This window comes from Gallus gallus, chromosome 9 (genome assembly GCF_016699485.2).
Source record: "Gallus gallus isolate bGalGal1 chromosome 9, bGalGal1.mat.broiler.GRCg7b, whole genome shotgun sequence".
Taxonomy (NCBI): domain Eukaryota; kingdom Metazoa; phylum Chordata; class Aves; order Galliformes; family Phasianidae; genus Gallus; species Gallus gallus.
In genome coordinates, this window is record NC_052540.1 from 19,813,461 (window position 1) to 19,831,980 (window position 18,520).

Below are 18,520 nucleotides of genomic sequence, written 5' to 3' on the forward strand. Positions count from 1 at the left end.
ATTTTGTTACATCCCATTTCTAGCAGGGATAATTAGTAGACATTAAAGAAGCCATCTTGAATTTTGAAACTGCAGTGTTGTCTGTGTGAATGCTTTGCAGTTCTCTGGGAAAATGGTGCTTTCAGGCACTGTCCCTGATCCTAACCTGAACCTCACAGGGATTTGCTATCAGTCAGTATGCCACTGTTTTGCTGGAAGTCCCTCTGATCTGGGTAGCCACAAATTTGGAAATGAAGACCAGAGCCACCATTCATGTACATTGATTTCAGTGTAGCTCCTTCCGCCAGTGATATTACAAATGTATTTTAATGGTCTTCCTTCTCTTGGCCAGCAATAATTCAACTTCTTGTTTATTTTGAGGTTTTAAAATATATTTTCATTAGAATACGTTGCTATTTCAGGCAATATGTAACTTCAGTAATTTGTTCTACCCCATCCCCAGAGCTTTGGGACCGATATATGCGTATTTCATTTTCCAGGGCTTTCAAACCTGAGCCTGTTTCTGACTACGACACTGGGTGTGTCTGCTGGAAATGAAAGCAGTCACAATAGAGCAGCACAAATGGGCTTGTCTCCCTGCCAGCCTTCCAGTGCCGATTTATCAGTTGCAGGTTTGACCCTATATGGCTAAAATGAGCACAGCCAGAATGTCTGAGATAAGTATAACTGAGGCCTTCGGGTCTGTGAGAGAGAAATTAAACTGGACTGTCCCCGAGGGAGAAGAAACATCTGCGAAGCTGTCCTGGAGGCTGCAGACACAGCTTGTGCTGGCTCGTGGGCAGGTTGTGAGCATGGTTTGCTGTGGCTGCGGGTTTTGCCTGAGCCACTCGGTTCTTTGGTGGAGGCACTGCCTGGTGGAACAGGAAAACAAGGAATGCACGAGGTGGACTTTTGAAGGAGTCTGGGTGCAGGCACCCAGCTGTCATGGGAAATCAGTAGGATTTAGATGCCTAAAGTTTTTAAACACCCCCTTCCAACGAGCCATATGCTTATCATCAGCCAGATCACTTTCCTTGTGTGATTTCTCTTCCTGCAGCCCATGTGTATACACGTTTTTTTTTTTTTTTCCTTTTTTTTTTTTTTTTTTTTCTCATTTCAAAACCAGCTGAATTCTTTTATGCAGGGTTGCAATCTAAACAGCTCGGGGAAGACATCTGAATGGGAGTCATGCTGCTGCCTGCGGTAGCGGAGAGCATAGGGGAGCCTGGGGGATGCTTGAGAGATATGGACCGGACTTGCTCACCTGTCTGGCTGAGCTGAGTTTCCTGTGTGCTCAAGGGGAGCTGAGTTTGGGGGCAGCTGCAGTACACTGGTGTAACAGAGATGGCTGCTAACCTGGTCATTTCAGCATGGAGCAGTGAAGTGAATCGTGGCATCCAGGTGGAGCTGTGTCCCTGCCTTTTCCATGACATCTTTACTGTCCCCTGCAGTCCAGGCTGAGTTTTGCTGCAGGACAGGAAAGTCCAGGCATGGACTTAAGGATGCTTCAAGTTCTTTTGCATGATCTTCCTTGAGCGCCTTTGCCAAAACTCGGCGCTGATGAGCTATTACAAGCAGGATTTCTTAAACATAAATGATGGAAAATCCCTCTGTATGTCCATCTCAGCCAAGTGGTGGGGTCAGTCAACATTTTCTGCTTCTCAGAATGCCAAGTATTAGAAAAGTGGCAAGCTGATCAGTATGGGGTTCAGTCGATAAAGGGCAGGGGGAGCCCGCAAGGCAGAGGCCAAGGGAATGGGTAGCTGAACTTCCCTGTGACATGCATGAGGTCATAGCCAGTGCCACATGAAAGAAAGAAAAACAGTTCATGGCTGTGAATAAATTGCTCACAGATGAAGAATCCAGTTTACCAGTCATGTGATGGGAGCAATCTATTCAAATGATTTGTTATGTCCCAGTGTTTGTCTTAGGCAGCACCAGAAGCATGAAAGTACAGATAGAATGCGGTGAGATAATATGTAACAAAGATGTGAGAGATAATGGGCTATGACCAGTTTTTAGTGGAAAAGGCATACGGTGCTAATCTACCATGGATAGTTTCTTAAATGAGCAAGAAATTGAAAGAACATTTTAAAGTTTCCTGTTTCTTCACTGAGACGGAGTCATTCTGGTCGTCGAGCACAGCGGAACGCTCTAATTTCTGGGCCACCATATTATGCAAATATTCCCATGCTCAGATACCGATCTCTCAACTTTGTTCCTTGGGGAATAGTATTCACACATCCTATTTAGTTAGAGTTAAGTAGAATGTGTTTTGATGCAAAGGAAAAGTACAGTGACGATGATAAAGTTGAATTAATGCAAATAATGAGGAATTGCTCATTTTGTGTCCTTTGCACACATTGTTGGGTTGAACACTGTATTTCTGATGCAGCTAAAATCCCTGCTGAGGTCACTCTGAGGTTTTTTTCTTTGCTAAAAGGAATTTACAATCAGCCTTACAGTTTGAGCTGTCAAAAATAGTGAGTTTTTCCTCCTTTTTTTTTGTTTGCTGGCTCAGTGCCAGTGACAAAGGTTTGTTTCTTTTAAATGTATTTTGGATCTACCCCAGTTCCTTCTGTAACTGTAAGAGGAGAAGGTTTGTGTTCTCTATAAGGTGCAGTTTAGATCCGGAACTTATTTCAGACCATTGAATTTCATGGAGGTCAGTGATGAGACACTGATTTACATCAGCTGAAGTTCTTGCCAATAGTTGTGTGGTAGGCTGGATTCTTTCCTCCAAAGACTAATTGGAGCCCATCAAACTTAATTTTGTCTACTCTAGGTTCAGGCTGTCTCTCTGAAAGACCAGTAAAGCTTTCCTGCTTTTCACTTCACTTAGATTTCAATTGTAACATATAATGCTGGCTTTCAATTGCAATTTCAAAGTGTGTGCAATGCAAAGCGCTATATCTGGACCAGATTGGACAATAGGGTGTGCCTGTATATACATCTGTACGTAATTCACTTTTTTGTGTTTGGTGATGTAAACCACTTTTGATGTCAAGAGCACTGAGAAATGCCACAGAGAACCCCTGGGCTTGCAATGGGGAGAAGGTTCAGCTCCTGGCAGGGCGAGGGGAACCAGTGATTGATGAGGGTGCTGCCCGCCTACCGAACTGTCCTCTCCATTTTGTGAAAGGGTTTCACATGCAAAACCTGTCAGGATATTTCAGATCCTACCATTTGGCTTTCTTTTTCAGGTGATGAATGCCTTTATGAAAGCTTTCCTGAGCTTCCCTTGGAGGATGTGCCAGAAGCTGATGGAGAGGCTGCAAACGCCCAGTGCCCAGCATCTGTCAGCATCCAGGAGCCATCCTCTCCAACCACCTCCAGCGAAGCTTTCACACCAAAGGAGAGCTCTCCTTACAAGGCTACGATATACATTCCCGATGACATTCCCATTCCTTCTGAATTTGAGCTCCGAGAATCCAACATTCCTGGAGCGGGATTAGGAATATGGACCAAAAGGAAGATTGAAGTAGGAGAAAAGTTCGGCCCTTTTGTAGGAGAGCAACGGCCACACCTCAAAGATCCCAGTTACGGTTGGGAGGTAAGACACTTTGCATTCCTTTGGTCTGTTGAGTTCTCTTGAATGTCTATAACACGGAGGTATTTGCAGAATTTGAGTCCTATCCTGCAGTAGCCAGGGAATATTTGTGTACACTGAGACTGTTTCATGGCCTTGCGGTGCTTTCTGGATGAAAATGAATGTAAATTTAAGGAAAAAAAAAAAAAAAGAAGCAGGAATTATTGTTGCTCTTCATGCATGAAATCTGTGTGGGTGGATATTGGCAGGTGACCTCCCTTTCTGGGAAGGAGAGGCAGACGTGGTATTATCGGAACATTTCTGCACTGTTTCAGCTCGCTCACGTGCAGCCCTGCCATGTGATGGGGTGAGGGGTCTGTTGGTGACATCGTGCTGTCTGTTAAGATGCTGGGTGCTGCTTTCAGTGTTGTGCATCACCACTTCCTGGTGACAACAATTAGTACATTAAGTTGCTTTTGCAGAGCCTCGGGGACTTTGAAAGCAGAGGGTTTGATCCTGCTTCCATTTAAGTTAATGGGAATTTTGCCATTCATTCAGTGAAAGTATGTTTGGATGCTAGTGTCAGAAACCGAGCACACATGGGGATGGTGTGGATCATGTTACTTCTGCAGATGCTCTGAGAAATGTTGGTTTTCATGCAGGAGCTGAAGGCCTCCTTCAGTGAGTACTGCGGTTGCCTTTTGCACTCCCCGCCTTCAGGAACAACATGTTTTCTCTGCTGTTATATCACAGGGCTGTGGTCCCATTGGATTTTTTCTTTCATGGCAGTGGGAAGGAAATTTTCTCCTATGTCTGGCATTAAATGGTGGCCTACGGGGCTGTAGACATAAAGTGGTGAGGACGGTTGTAGGGCGAGTCTGTCATCCCCGACCTCAGTCTGGAGGATGGTACCATGCACTGTAAGAACTGCTCTTGCATAGTTTTATTTGCAGTTCTAACAATGTGCTGTGGAAATAAAGTACGGTCTCGGCTTGCCATCTGTGCTTTTCCTTTGGTTTCTGATAAGGGGAGAAGTGTGGAGTTTGTGTAGCTCCCCAGGGCTGCGGCTGACCTCTGGGTACACGGGAGTTTCATGTTCCCAGGAAAAGTGGAGTTCCTCTGCGGAGCAGAACCTCACTGATATGGTGGATAATAAACATTCGGTTAGCTCTTAACTGTCAATAAATCCTCGATGAGTTCATTCCAGACTTCCTATCCAGTTGTTTAAACACTTGTGAGAGCAGTGACAATACGACAGAATAGTGTCAGGAGAAATTATAGACTTTGCAGCACTCTATCAAGTTAACAGACCCTGATGAAATGGAACTGCTGGTGAGAAATCTTTATTTTTTGACCAAGGCACCAGGAAACCATAAAAGCTGACTTTTAACCACACCACAATTAAGCTCAGGTATTGATAACAGAAACTGGAACCAAAGTGCTGAAACATGACTGTTCTTTCAGGTTTAACACTTTGAAATTTTAGACTGCATTTTGATTTGCGTGCCCTTGGGTATTGATACTACATTGCAAAAGTAAGGACTAGTTTTGATGGTTCAGATATTTAGGACTTTGTAGCCTTATGAATAAAAAAAAAAAGAAAGAAAGAAAGAAATGCATAACTTGATAAATCTGGCAGATTTGAATCCCTTTCACACTGCAGGACTCATGCCTTTCAAACAGTGCTGTGTGTTTGGGACAGCTGGGGAGAAGCTACTGAAAAGTGTTGGAAGAAAATCACACAAAATCAACAGTCAAACTCCCTCTGTAATTTGGCCACTCATCCATAAGTACTCTGCAGTGCTCAAGGGAGCCTGTCACAGAATATTTTTCCAACAAGTGGGTTAAGTACATTTATTGGAATTGAAGGGAGACAAAGAAATGCTGGTTACCAGAGTCTACACAGCGAGTGAAGTGGTGAGCAGGGGAGGTCAAGGCTAAAGGACAGATATGGGGGATGTGGTAGTGCTGCAGAAGACCTCACCAACATCCCAGCCCAGATGCTCACCATCAGCTGCTCTGGAAACCAGCATCTCCTTGGATCCGTGCCTTGGGATGAAAAAGAAACTTAACAGTGTGTGGGCTCAGGGAATGCCACAGAAAGCATGGGATAGCAATGGGAAAAGGTATCATTTATCTGTGGTTCAGCACAGTTTGGGGAAGGTAAACTTTTCTGGTGTCCCTTTTTCTGCCTGAATGGGCACTTTTATAAAACTGGGCGTTACTCCTACTGTCAGCATGGGAAGTCTGCCTTTCCATTTGATACGCATTTCTCTGTGAAACACTGAACATACAACGGTGTTTGACTTTCAAACATGTTGAAGGAATCCCTATTCAAGAAAATAGCATAACCATGTTAAAATAATTCTTGAAGGAAAACTGAGCATCCTCTTTAACTATTTTCTGTTGCTTTCATGTTGCTGGTTTACTCTTTTCTCTTCCAACTTTACAAACAAAAAAAGCCTGCAACACAAAACACATGTCATGGTGCTGGACATTTCCAGCTTTGGGATACTTCTGTTGTTTGTGACTGTGCTCTGTCTGCATTGGTACCAGGATCAGTGTGCAGCAGCCAGGAGGGAAGGGGAAGCTGGAGAAAGTGCTGCCATTAGCTTTTGCAGCCAGGCAGGAGATGTAGAAAAATTTGCTGCAGTAAGCTGAAGAATGTCATGGCGCCTGTGCCTACATCCTGCCCGTAGCAAGGCTCCCTATGGCATCACTGCAGAGTTTGTCAAGAGCAAGTCTGAGAAAACAATGTCCATTGTGTCCATTTATACACTTCAGCCATAAAACACACCATGGGACAGAGAGAATTTGTTGCGATATCGTTGTACTTGGGTCATGATTAGAGTGCTGTGGACCAGTTTAAATGAAAAGCCATAAATTTGAATTTTATCTCATTTTGTGGGTCTGGAGCAAAGCATTACCTAATCAGGTATTGGTTGGTTAAAGCACAAATCGAACACGGGGTCACCGGACAGGGGGAAAGGTCAAGCTTTTTTGCAGTTTGTCACTGTGGTTTTAGTATTTGCCGGCAGCCCGAGCATCCAAGGGGGTCAGGTGGCTGTTGCTCAGGGGTTGTTTGAAAAGGGAAAATTGACTGCTGCTTAATCAACAAAGAAAACAAGCTTTTAAGGGATGGCAGTAATTTTTTAAACAAAAGCGAAGCACGCAAATGTAGTGATTTCATCATAGTTCATGCCCTGCTATGAAAAACAACTCAGAGAGTATTTCAAAGAGAGCCTTTACACAGTTTACCAATGCACGGGCACCTATCTCCCACCAGAGTCTTCCAGAGTGGGGTGAATATTCAAATCCAGGTCTCTTATTGCCATAGGAGCTCTACAAGTCTCATTTACGGGGACAACGTTTTAGCAGCTCTTTATATCCTCAACTTTGACTTCTTTATTTAGGAAGGTGGAAACAAGAGCGATAAACTTCAATAAATCAAACATGTCAGAGAGGTAAAAAATACTTTAGAGCTTTATAAAGCACCATATAATATGCTTATAGAGTAGAGTATATTTTCCTTTCACGGCAGCGAGACTGAAAAACATCGTAGATTCAGTAGAAGATGCTTGACTTGAGGCTATTACTTCTGAATGGAAATTAGGAGTCTGTTTGTTTGCCTCTCAAACATTTCTGATGTACTTCTTCAGGGAAGGCTGAGCAGCTTCTAAAAATCGATCTGGAGCAAAGGCTTCCCACTGGTCTGCAGGGACTGGAGTAGCTGTGATTTTAAGTTTCAGTTCTGCACTCTTTGATTTGGAAATGGTTTTATATTTGAATGTAGGAGTATTTGGAGGTTTTGGGTTCCAAATATACTATCTATCTTTATGAAAAAATAAGTGATAAGTTATAAATTGTAAGGATGTGGGTTTTTAGAACTGGAATCTAAAATGTATGCTCCCAAAGCTATGTTGTGATACCTGAAATGATAGCTTGATTTTCCTGCTTCTCTCAGCATCCAAGGACTGAATGAGATCAGAGGGAATTTCTGATGGGTCTCTCTTGGTGAATCTGTTACCCTCTGTTTTTGGGTGCCCCTTTGGAAAGCCTGTGTCAAAATGTTGAAAGTAGCACCTGTCTCTTGGCATGAAACAGAATATAAAGCAACATCTAAGGAACTGGACATGAGATGCACATATCTTAAAACTCCTGCTCAGATATCCCTACTAAACTATGTCAGCATGGAGGGAAGGAGATTCCTCGTAGTCAGTGAACTCACACTAGGATGGACCATTAATTAGGTATTTTGCCAAAAGGGAAAGTAGAAGAAACCAATTCTTCATTACATTTGAACATATTTCTCTGGGAAACAGAATGTGTCCCATTGTTAAATAAACAGTTTTCTGTGGTTGTCTGACGCTTCAGGATCTGTGCTCTGACTTACAGACCAAACCACAGCTTTTCCTTGAATTGTCTTTAGAAACATTAATGTGCAGAGCTACTCCATACTTGACCAGGTGGTTGTAAAGTGGTGGAATATAAAGCAGATTCCTTGCTTACGTTCCCTCCTTGTGTATGCATTGCAGAGGTATAGGGACTTCACGAACCTTGGCAGAATTACTAATGAAGCAAAACTAGGAGTAAGAATATGAGTTATCTTATTAGAATTTAAAAAGAAATAATTTGCTTTATGATGACTCTCCTGATCAATATAAGGCCAAGTTGGTTTTGCAGACAGTGTATTCTCCCCAGGTCAACAGACTATTAACTTCTGGCAGTCCCAGGTGGGGCTGAGATCCTTACCTTCTCTTCAACACTTAGGTGATGTTTTATCCCATTTGGAGTTCAGCTTTGCAAGGCATAGAGCACTCTGGCTGAGATCCAATAAAGCACTTAGGCACAGGCTTATCATCAAAGGGATTACCCAGGTGTTTGAGTTAAGCATGTGCTTAGCTGCAGTGTTAAGATCTCTGTTAGGGACACAGTGTTCGGTGCCACATAGGATGGAGTTCATACCATATATCTTACCTGAGGTGAGCATGCACAAGGGTACTTAATACAGCCCCTAGAAAGTAGCTTGCAAAAGAGGCATTACTAACACTGCTGCTATCATTGCCAGTCTGAATTCTTCTGTTACTTGCAACCGTGTCTGGGGGTGAGACATGAGCAAAGTGTGATGTGCATTTCATGCCCCAGTTGGTAATACAGCTGCTAACATCAGCTTTCTCCATGCTCAGGACAGAGACTATAGCTTAAATGAGCAACCATCAGATTCTCAAAAGCAGAATATGAGCAGGTGAGACTGACTTTCAGTTCTAATTAAAGATATTTGACCACAAAATGGAATTGTTTGTCCTTTTAGTTGTTTCATATGATTGGTAGAGGGTTGGAAAGTGGGGACAACGCACAGTCATCTGCCATTGCCTTTGCCCCACTGATATTTACTTAATTTCTTCAGATCTCTTTAATCTTCCATTAACATGATTAAGCAGAGCCTCCTGTTTGGTGAGATATGCTGCCTTGGTGAGGGTTGATGGGATGTGCTGCTTTGGTTTTGGGCAAAGCCCCTAACTTTGCCCTGTCCAGGTGAAGTAGGAGTTGGAGTAGGAGTAGGAGCCAGAGATGAGACCTACAGGATTCACTCTTTGACTCTGTGCTGAACCTGTGCTCAGAATCTCTCAAAATCAGGGTGTCTGGGCGACATGGCAGGTAGGTGTTGCATGGTTGTCAAGAGAAAGGTGCCACTTGTCTGTCCCCAGCTGCTCTTGGTGCTGATAAATTGCAGAGCCAACCCAGTGCCAAAGTGGCAGCAGTGGCAGGAAGAGCTGAGCAAAATGCTGCTGGAATGAACTGCATAGCACTGATGGTTTCTGCACTTGACGGCTGGTGGATGGTCTGCGTTGTCCTTGACCTTGAGAGCAGGAAATTGCCCATTCCATGGCACTGTCTGAAGCCACCAAAATCAATCTGTGGTTCTGAGTACACATTCTCCACAAAGCCACTGAGGTTTTAACTTAATCAGAAGGAGTGTTAGATCCTGAGGAAAGCAAAGTGAAGCCATAAGGGTTGCGTGTAATGGGGAATAGGAGCAGGAGGGGGAGCGGGAAGTTTTGTTGCCCCTTCGGGGTAGAACTGGGGGGATGTTCCAGTAATTTGTATTTCTATTCAAAATACAGGAGTTATTATTTACTCATGGGTAGAGTTGACCTGAACTTAGTGCTTTGTCCAGGCAAGCAATAAATAAATTGAGAGAGAAGCTGGCATTGGAGTAGATCTGTGAGATTATCAAAATATACAGAAAATCACAGTAAGACGTGTCAGATGTCCCTTTAAAAGACAAAACCCGGAAACAGAATTTAGCCATTAAGACAGACAACATCAGAAAGAAAAATAAAGAAGACAGAACCAAAGAGAATAATTACATTTAATAGAACTGACAAACAATCATATTTCTTCCCATTAAATAAATATGTTATAAAAAATTTATTATGGAATGCCACATTATGCAAGCCAGGATTCAAAGATGAGTTCTCTGCATTAAGTACAGTAGATGCCATTAAGGAAAACAGTCAATATGTCACTAAGCCACGGCCTGTAAAATTAAATTGATTTGGTAAATGTAAGTAAGATAGATCTGTTTGCTTTCATCATCAATTTTGAGTGGGTGAACAGGTGATGTCACCAACCTGGGAGCGATAAAGATGCAGGACCATCTGGAAAGCTTTGTGATGGATGGGCAACTGCTTTTGGATAGTGACAGTGCTGTGGTACTTTGTCACTTGGGATGCAGTACTTAATAACTTTTCAATACCATCATAATAAATTTCACTGCCTTATTAATATAGAAATGGTGAGTTATTACTGTGATGGATATTGTAAATAACAAGAGATGCAGCTGTCAAAAGCTGATTGTTTGGGCATGTTTCTTTAAGCAACACAGTTGACTTGGGATAATCAACGTATGTCTATACCAGCAGAGTTTATTGCTCTTGTCAAAAGAAAAAGCAGCATTATTCAAAAATTATATGAAGTCCATAATAAACAAGTTTAATATATTATCAGACTTTTCCTATAAGTTTCCTAACACAGAACAATAAATCATTTTTAATAATGCCTTTCCGTGTACAATAATATCCTTATGCTATAATAATGTTCTTTTCTAACTATTCAGAAAACAGAGAACTTCTGAAAACACAGAAGGGTATCTTTCACTCATCAGGACACTCACAAAATTGCATCTCCCTGTTTCATTAAAAGGCTACTTCTGATATAAAGCCGATGAACTCTCACTGTGTCTTTTTTTTTTTTTTTAATTTAAATTGAACAGATGTAGTTAAATACAAAGATGTCGTTAAAGACAAAGAAATACAGAAAAAATTATAAACACGTGTCCCTAAATACTGGCAGGAAAGAGCGTCTGTGGTGTTTTATGAAAGCCCAGAGCTGCTCGGTGACACTGCTGCTAATGTCACCAGTCTGAGGAGTGGAGAGAAACAAAATGCATAGATAGTTGTTAGTGGAAGATGAATTACCAGATCAATCATTTAGCACCATTCAGAGCATTATACCATTGTTCCCCGGGAAGATAATTAAATCAATGATGTCTTTCTTATTTGTGTAAAGAGGTGCAAACTTGTAAAGAATATCCAAAGCTCCTCAAACATATTATTTCTGGGTATTTTTTTTTTAATCCACAGTGACTTTGCCTTTCAGAGTCCAGCTTTGTCCCTCTTTTCAATTAAACGTCTCACCGCCATTTCTATTACTGCTGAAAAGAGAGCCAGCAGTCTATTAACAGGCAATAAAGTTCAGGAAGCCTAAGACTAGTTTCTTGGGTCAGAGGTGAAAATTGCATACTAAATGAAACAAAGGTGTGTCTTGATGGCTGAACAAGCAGAGAAGAGACTAGTAGAAATGTGGGCAGAAAGAGGTGGTCGTCATTAAACAGAAGGAAACGAAGACAGGAGGCAGTGCATAGCGAGATGCTTATTAGCCTAGATGAACACATGCACTCCAGAGGACACAGCACTGAGCTTTGGCATTTAAACCACCCCACCATTTAAAGGTTCTGTTGAAATCTAGGCATTCGATCTAATAAAGATATCACTAAATTTTCAACAAAAGGGAAGTAAAAATCCCCTGCTTCCTGGGGCCTGAAGATCGGGATGTGTTCCTCAGAGTTGGTCCGAACCCGTACTTGTTTGGAAACAAGGAATAGAAAAAATAGGTGGCTACCAGAGTGTTTCCACCACAGAGAGTGCAAATGTGACATTTTATCCACGTGGCAGCCATAATGGCCCCTAGCTGAACAATAGGAGCATGCACAGGAGGGAAGGCATAGGTTATCTCAGTCCAGCCCTATTTGATCACATTAACTTTGCACACAACAAGCATTAATTTGGAAAAAAAACCACCAACTTTAACTAGCCTTCTTTAAAGTAAAGTCCCCGCATTTAAGATGGAAAGATGTAGAGATCCCACAAAAAGAGTAACATTTCATCAGGTGAAGGCTACAGCATAAAGGGACTCTTGTGTATAGTGGGTTTCCCAAAGTGTTGTTCTTAGTCTTAAGTTGATGAAGTGTGCTGGCAGCAGGCAGGCAGCAGGCTTACCTTCCCTTTCTGTCGGCTTTTATATGCTGGGCTGCAGACCTGGTGCGTAGCTGGTCGGGTGTTGGAAAGGAGCTTTCATTGCCCTCCTGTCTGCTTGAAGTGGCCACAAGTGGTAAGCTGCCTTTCTAGAAATGTGGCTATGAATCTATGTGTACTTTATTCAAAATTAAGCCTGAAGGTTCGTGTTTTCTGGGAGATTTGTGGTTACAGCATTTCTGTTGCATACAGCAGGTGGATCTTGGTGGGTATTTTGAAGTCTTGGCAGCAATGCTGATTTGATGCAAAAGTGCCAGTCTGTACTGAGTGGGAAAATGGAAGCTGGATTATAGAATAGCTTCAACACTACTGCAGTTACAGAAAATATCCTTTAAAGCCAAATTACAAGCAGCCTTCTAGTGATGCCCTTTGCACATAGTAAAATTGGCATGTGAGTGGGGAAAAATATAGCTTCTCTTGCTGGTGTTAAACGTTCATCTACCTATTTAGGATGCCTGTATGAGCAGGTGCTCAAACGAGCAAATAACGAAGAAGAAAAAAACCAGCCTCGTGCTTTCTTTAGTATGAAAACCAGAATGACCCTACCAACATGTCTGTGTGAGCAGAGGAAGGCAGTGCTGAGCAGAGGAAGGTGATGCTGAGGAGGAAGTGAAAGCTGCGATATGCTGCAGCTCCCTACCCTGCCCTATGAGACAATGTTTTGCACAGAGAACAGCATCTCAGTTTTGTCCCGATGAAGTCTGTGCAAAGAGGCCTTTTTTCTCACTTCCCTGAGGATTTGTGGTCTCAAAGTGCATTTCCCTGCACCAGCTGACTGCAGGCAACGCAACTCTCTTTCTTCATCACTGTTCTCCTCTTCCTCCAATACCAATCCTACCATACTGCATGCTGTCCCCAGACCTTGCAGCCTGCTGGGATCCTTGCTCAGCCTGGTGACTAACCCTGGAATTTCCTTTCTCCCAGCCTCTCCCCAAGCCATTCCCCATTGCATCCTTTGCCAGTCCTGTCCATCTCTGCAACTTATCCCTGGACATCACTTTCCTCACTTTAATTTTCAGCAGCACTCTGCCTTGATGGCCATGTTTGCCTTTGGCACTGGCCATGTACTCAGTCTCTGTTAACAAGGCTCTGCTTGCCTCTCAGTGTCCGAATATATTCGAATTTTCTGCTGTATCCCTGTTTTTTTTTTTTTTCTTCCTTCCCGACTGCCCTCAGGTCAGCATTTCAGCATCCCTCTGTCCTTCCAGCCTTACTGCTCCCAGAGATAGTCTGGCCGGTGTGACCCTGCACTGCCTTTCCCCCACTTGAAATACCACTGCTTTTATGGCTGGCAAAGCTGCCCAGCCCCAGCAGCACAGGCCCTGCTCCTTGCTTTCACAAGTGGTTTTCTCAAATCAGTTCAATTCGATGGCATTATGATAAAGGCAACATCTCATCCTCTGTCCTCAAAGTCTACTCCTTCTCATCCATGCAGGCTAAGCTGCCTGAGGCATGGCTTAACTAATTATGAGGAAGTTATGGCTGTAACAGGAGTTGCTGTGTGTGTAAGGAAAGCCCCGTGGTAGGGACTCGGCGTGTTGGACTCGTTTGGCATTTGCATTCAAATACTTTTGTGCCTTTTGGCCACCGCTAAACCTGACTATCCATCCCAGCACCCGCGGCAACAAAACGCTTCTCTTTGCACAAGCAGAGGACCAGAATTCTGGTTTTCAGCCCCAGCATTCCTGAATAAAATTTAGCTGATTGCAACAGTATCATTTCGAGTGTGATTTTTAGTAGGGTTGAATGATACGTTTGAATGGGTTTAGAATAGGTGCTTGAGCAGCTTTTGTCCCCATGCTAATGCCTCGCAGCAGTGGGAGTCAGGAGGAGCGGAGTGATGACCTGAAATAGCAGACGGCTCCAAACAGAGCTGGATTAATGCTCACGGGGGCCCTGATCCCATACACAGACCCCACGAAGCCCTCCCACCCCCTGTCCCCACTCAGTGGTGTCCCCACGCGTGCCCTGGGGCTGCCACCAGGACAGAACGGCTTTTCTCTGGGACCGATGCGTTTGGTGCGTTTTGGAAGCTGGGCTTTAGCCGTGCCCCTCCTGCGATAGGGTTAGGGGAAAAAAAAAAGCCTTAGTGTTGGGAATTATAAATAATTTGATGCAACAGGTTTAAGTTACCATTTTTGTGGTGAAAAGAAAAGCTTAGCATGATCCAGATTTTCCTTGGTTTCCTCCCATTCTGCTGAGAAGCAGAGGTATTCACATTTCTTTGTCTAACAGTTTTATAATGTCTTAAGAGATTAACAGTGAGCATGAATGAGGGGCTCAGGATTAGACGACAAAAAGCTCGGGCTGGCCACTACCTTGTTTGCACATTTTACATTTTTCAGCATTGCTGAGCGAGTATAGAAACTAAGGAAAGATAATAAGGACCAGAGTCCCAAAAGTGTTTAGTGATTCAAAAAATTCAGATGCCATGTCAGAACTGACAGAATGATGGAGCATTATGTGGCAGGGCCCACTTTTTTGTCTTAGGGTAAGCTCTCGCCCTGAGTGAATGCAGATGTTATCGCAGGATCCCAGACAGACAGTCAGTGAAATGTGACAAGCTGTCAGCAAAGTTACACCACGTTGATTTTGCTAAAATATCCCAAAGCTTTATATGTGCCTTTTATATATATATATGTATATAGAAAACTCTGAGCTCAATCAGTTGGAGAAAAAAAAGCGAGGGGAAGAACTGATTACAATAACCTTCGCAGCCGTAATCCTTTGAATGATGCAGACGTGGCTGTGAAAGTTTTGTTTAAGAGTGCCAAAAATGATCACCAAAACAACACAAAAGTTGCGTTGGCATCAGGAAAATCTCCGAAAGCACAGTGCACCTCCAGCCCTCGCAGTGAGTCTGTTAACCACATGTCATCCTGCGCCGCGTCACTGCCCGGCTGCTTTGGGTATTTACCCCTATGAAACATGTAGGGAAATCCAGAATCACCGCCGGAGCAGTGGGTCTGAGCAGGGCTGCTCACTGCTGTCTCCTTGGCAGGAGATGGGCTGCAGAGCAGGGGGCTGGGGGCAATGGCAATGCCTTCGTTCTTGTATTAACCTCAGAAACAGATATTGTTTATAACTGAACAAGCAAGCTGCTCAAATTGAAATGGGAATGGCCAAAGGGATGTAGGTGAAGCTGTTTGAAACAGGCTTAGGGCAAATCGGTGTGAATTGGCTAAGTTCAGATGTTCTGAGCTCACAGTGAGGCGACGAGGATGATTTCTCTTTTTGAATTCTTGACCTGTAAGAGAAATGGGGTTGATGACACTGTAAGAAGCTATGAGCTCCTTAAGAAAATAAGGACTCAGTTCCGCATGATTTTCAGTATTTAACTCTTAGAGAATCCGCACTGAAGTGGCGTTATTCATATCCCAGTGCGCTCACAGGGCCGTGCTCAGTGTTTTCATGCTTTAATACTTCATTACTTTGAAAATATAAACATCTTCGAAGAAACACGGATATTTTTCCATGTGTAACTGATTATCGCTTCTGAATTAGGGCTGCGTCAGATTCAAACTTTACATAATTAGAGGACAGGGAGCACAAAATACTGATGTTTTCAATCCATTCCATGGACTCATTGTTGTATCACCTTATATAGATGAGTAGGTTGTGATTTGAAAATGCCAAAGTAAATTACATATCTGTTTGGCCAGAAATTACATATATCATTCGTGGAATCCCCTTTAATGGCCTGTGTTCTTGTCTTATTACTGTTAGCTTAAACCTAAATTTAACGAGAAAACTGTTTATAGTGGCACAAACCAATGTGTTTTGTTAGAATCCAAGTTGCTGAGTGTTTGCTCTCTATAAGCAGAGAAAAATAATGCACATAATCTCTGATCAGTTTAGGTCTTTGTATGAATAAGATGATATTGTATTATTTGTTTTCATATAGCAAAAATATTAATTCACTGCTGGGAGCAGGAGAGAAGGGAAGGCAGCCAGGCTCACTTTGGTGCAATTTGTGCTACAGCAAAAGCTATTGCCACGCAGCCAGACACGTCCCACGTCCCGAACAATGAAAAGCAGACACTTAGAAGATAGCATCTCACACGGTATTTTTGCACAACACAGACCTAAACAATCAAAATAAATTATGCATATGGAGGATATGATTTAGAATATGTTCAGCTGGTAATCGCACTCATGCTGAAGTTTTAAATTTCATCTGTCTGCTCAGATCTATTGTGATCCATTAAGTGGCTTCCTTTTTCTCCGACAAATTGAATGCTGCAACTGCAAGGAGCCCTTTTGTTCTTTTAATTCAGTCAGCATGGAAATGATTTTCTCATTTCAGGCCCTTTTCTGTCCTCTCTTCATTGTGTCAATAAAATAGAGTTGTGCAGAGCTGCTCTAATCAGCTTAGAGTGCTAATTCATTGCACTGGGATGCTATCTGGGTCCGGCTACAGGTGGGCACTATAAGGGGTCAGTCTCCAGGGGAGTCTAATTGTGTGTCTCCTGGGTCTTGTTTGCAGAATAACTGAAATCTCAAACCCTTGCTTAAGGAAGGAAGGGAAAATGCACAAACGCTGCAAATATGGGCTTGTAGGGTCTCTAGATGCAACACCTGCTCTCAAGGGGAAAGTTGTTTCCATTTAGACACTTTTTAGGGAAGGGAGGGCTGTAGTTTGGTGGCAAAAGATTAACCAGAAACTTTGGAGATCACTTTTAAAACCTAAAAGAAACGTGATCATTTCACAGCACACATATGCAAGAATGGACCACTTGTGGTGCTGCTGGTGAGGTGGCCCGGGGCAGGCTTGCCACTGAGTTTTGGAGGCAGCCAGTTCAAAATCTGCATGGTCCTTGATTATAAGCCAGAAGTCTTTCAAAGAGTAAGGAACAAACAACTACACACATTCTGGAGCTTATTCCCACCTTCATGCCAATGCTGGGGTGCACCCCGCTGTTCCTGCCCTGCATCCCAGCTGAGCCCCTTTCCCACAGATGTGCCCAATTTCGATCTGGTGGGAGGCAGCCCCAGTGCTGGGACAGCACACAGGATGTGTGCCAGCACTTCTGCAAGGCTGCAGAGATGGGTGCAGATGAAGAAGCAATTATGTGCTTCCTACCAAAAGCATTGGAGTGTCCAGAGGGTGACAGAGCTCCCAGCACCAGCCTTCACTGGGGTGAGGGGTTATTGCTGAGGGGCTGGTGGTGCTGTGCAAAGAAAAAATGCTGAAAAAGTGGTAAAAAAGAACCCTCAGCAAATCATAAATTTAATTAGAAGTGTAGCAAACAGCAAGAAAAACTTGGATCACATTTTACATTCATAAGAACACGAACATTTTCCCACAAAATGTGATTCCCGTGCCCACAAGTGCTGATGCAAAAATTGGGTGCTTTTTGGAATTCAGATTTGGATTACTTTTAAAATCTCAGTCCTGAAAACAAATGCTGGAGCCTTCCCAGCCAATTTCACCCCTGTTCCATGGAGCCTCTCACTTGCTTCTGTGTGGGAAGAGCTGGGATGGCACGACAGAGGCTGGAGCCACTGCTTTCCTGATGCAGGAGCAATGGGGCTGTGGCAGTGCAGGGTGACAAAGTCCCCCATAGCCTCATCTTCTTCCCCAGATAGGCAGTGTTGGCCCCAGGAAGGATTTCAAGGCAACTCTGCAGGGCATCAAAGCCCTGTCCACATCTTCTTCCATTGCTGCCGTCTTCCTTCACTCCAAAACGAACCTGACTGAGCTTGGGCAGGACTTTCCTCTATTGGTGGGTTTTCTATGGGAGCAGTAAGCTGTTTGTCTGTTTGGGCTTTGTGGCTGAACCGCCACCGTGAAAATTAATTAACATACCTGAAGACACCCCTGAGGAGGAAATCATAGTGCTACTCTGTGATTCAGGGGTGAATAGGATCCCTCCATTATCAAAAACTCCATCAGGGAAGAGGAAATTAAGTTCCTAATTAGACAGTGTCCAAAGGAAGAAGTGAGGCATTGAAGAGATGAAGAAAATTGGGAGGTAGCTGATGCACGTATCAGGCTAATGATAGAAAAGGAAATAGTAGAGCTTGAAAGGTCACTGACCTTATTAGGCTGGGAGAAAAGTAGTAGATCTTCAAAAGCTTTCACCTATGATAGGTTGACAATGTGTGAAGTTCTCTAGATGGTCAGAGAGGAAAGACAGCCCAGAAAGAGCATGGGAACAAATTAGGTAGATTACAGTGAACTGCATAAATGCAGCATACAAATCTTGTTTAGAAAAGAGAGGAATTCCAGATAGAAACAGCCAGAAATGTTTCATTACTCGATGAGATCTTTTCAGTACAAATGAGAGATTTTCTTTCTCAGGAATTTTATTATTATTATTGTGTTTGTTTAATAACAATTAAACTCAGTACTGATCCTTCACAGGTTGTAATGTTTCCCCATTGTGGTGGTTGACAGTGCTGAATATTAACT

At 43.2% G+C, this 18,520-nt stretch overlaps 1 protein-coding gene across 13 annotated transcripts in view; it reads left to right on the forward strand.

Annotated features, from left to right (window-relative positions):
- MECOM (MDS1 and EVI1 complex locus) overlaps window positions 1-18,520 on the forward strand; it is a 322,351-nt gene that overhangs the window by 150,766 nt on the left and 153,065 nt on the right. For all 13 annotated transcript variants that reach the window (XM_040706082.2, XM_025153589.3, XM_040706084.2 and 10 more), the window contains exon 2: window positions 3,183-3,532. In XM_040706082.2, the coding sequence (XP_040562016.1) occupies window positions 3,183-3,532 (350 nt within the window). The remainder of the gene's footprint in view (window positions 1-3,182; window positions 3,533-18,520) is intronic.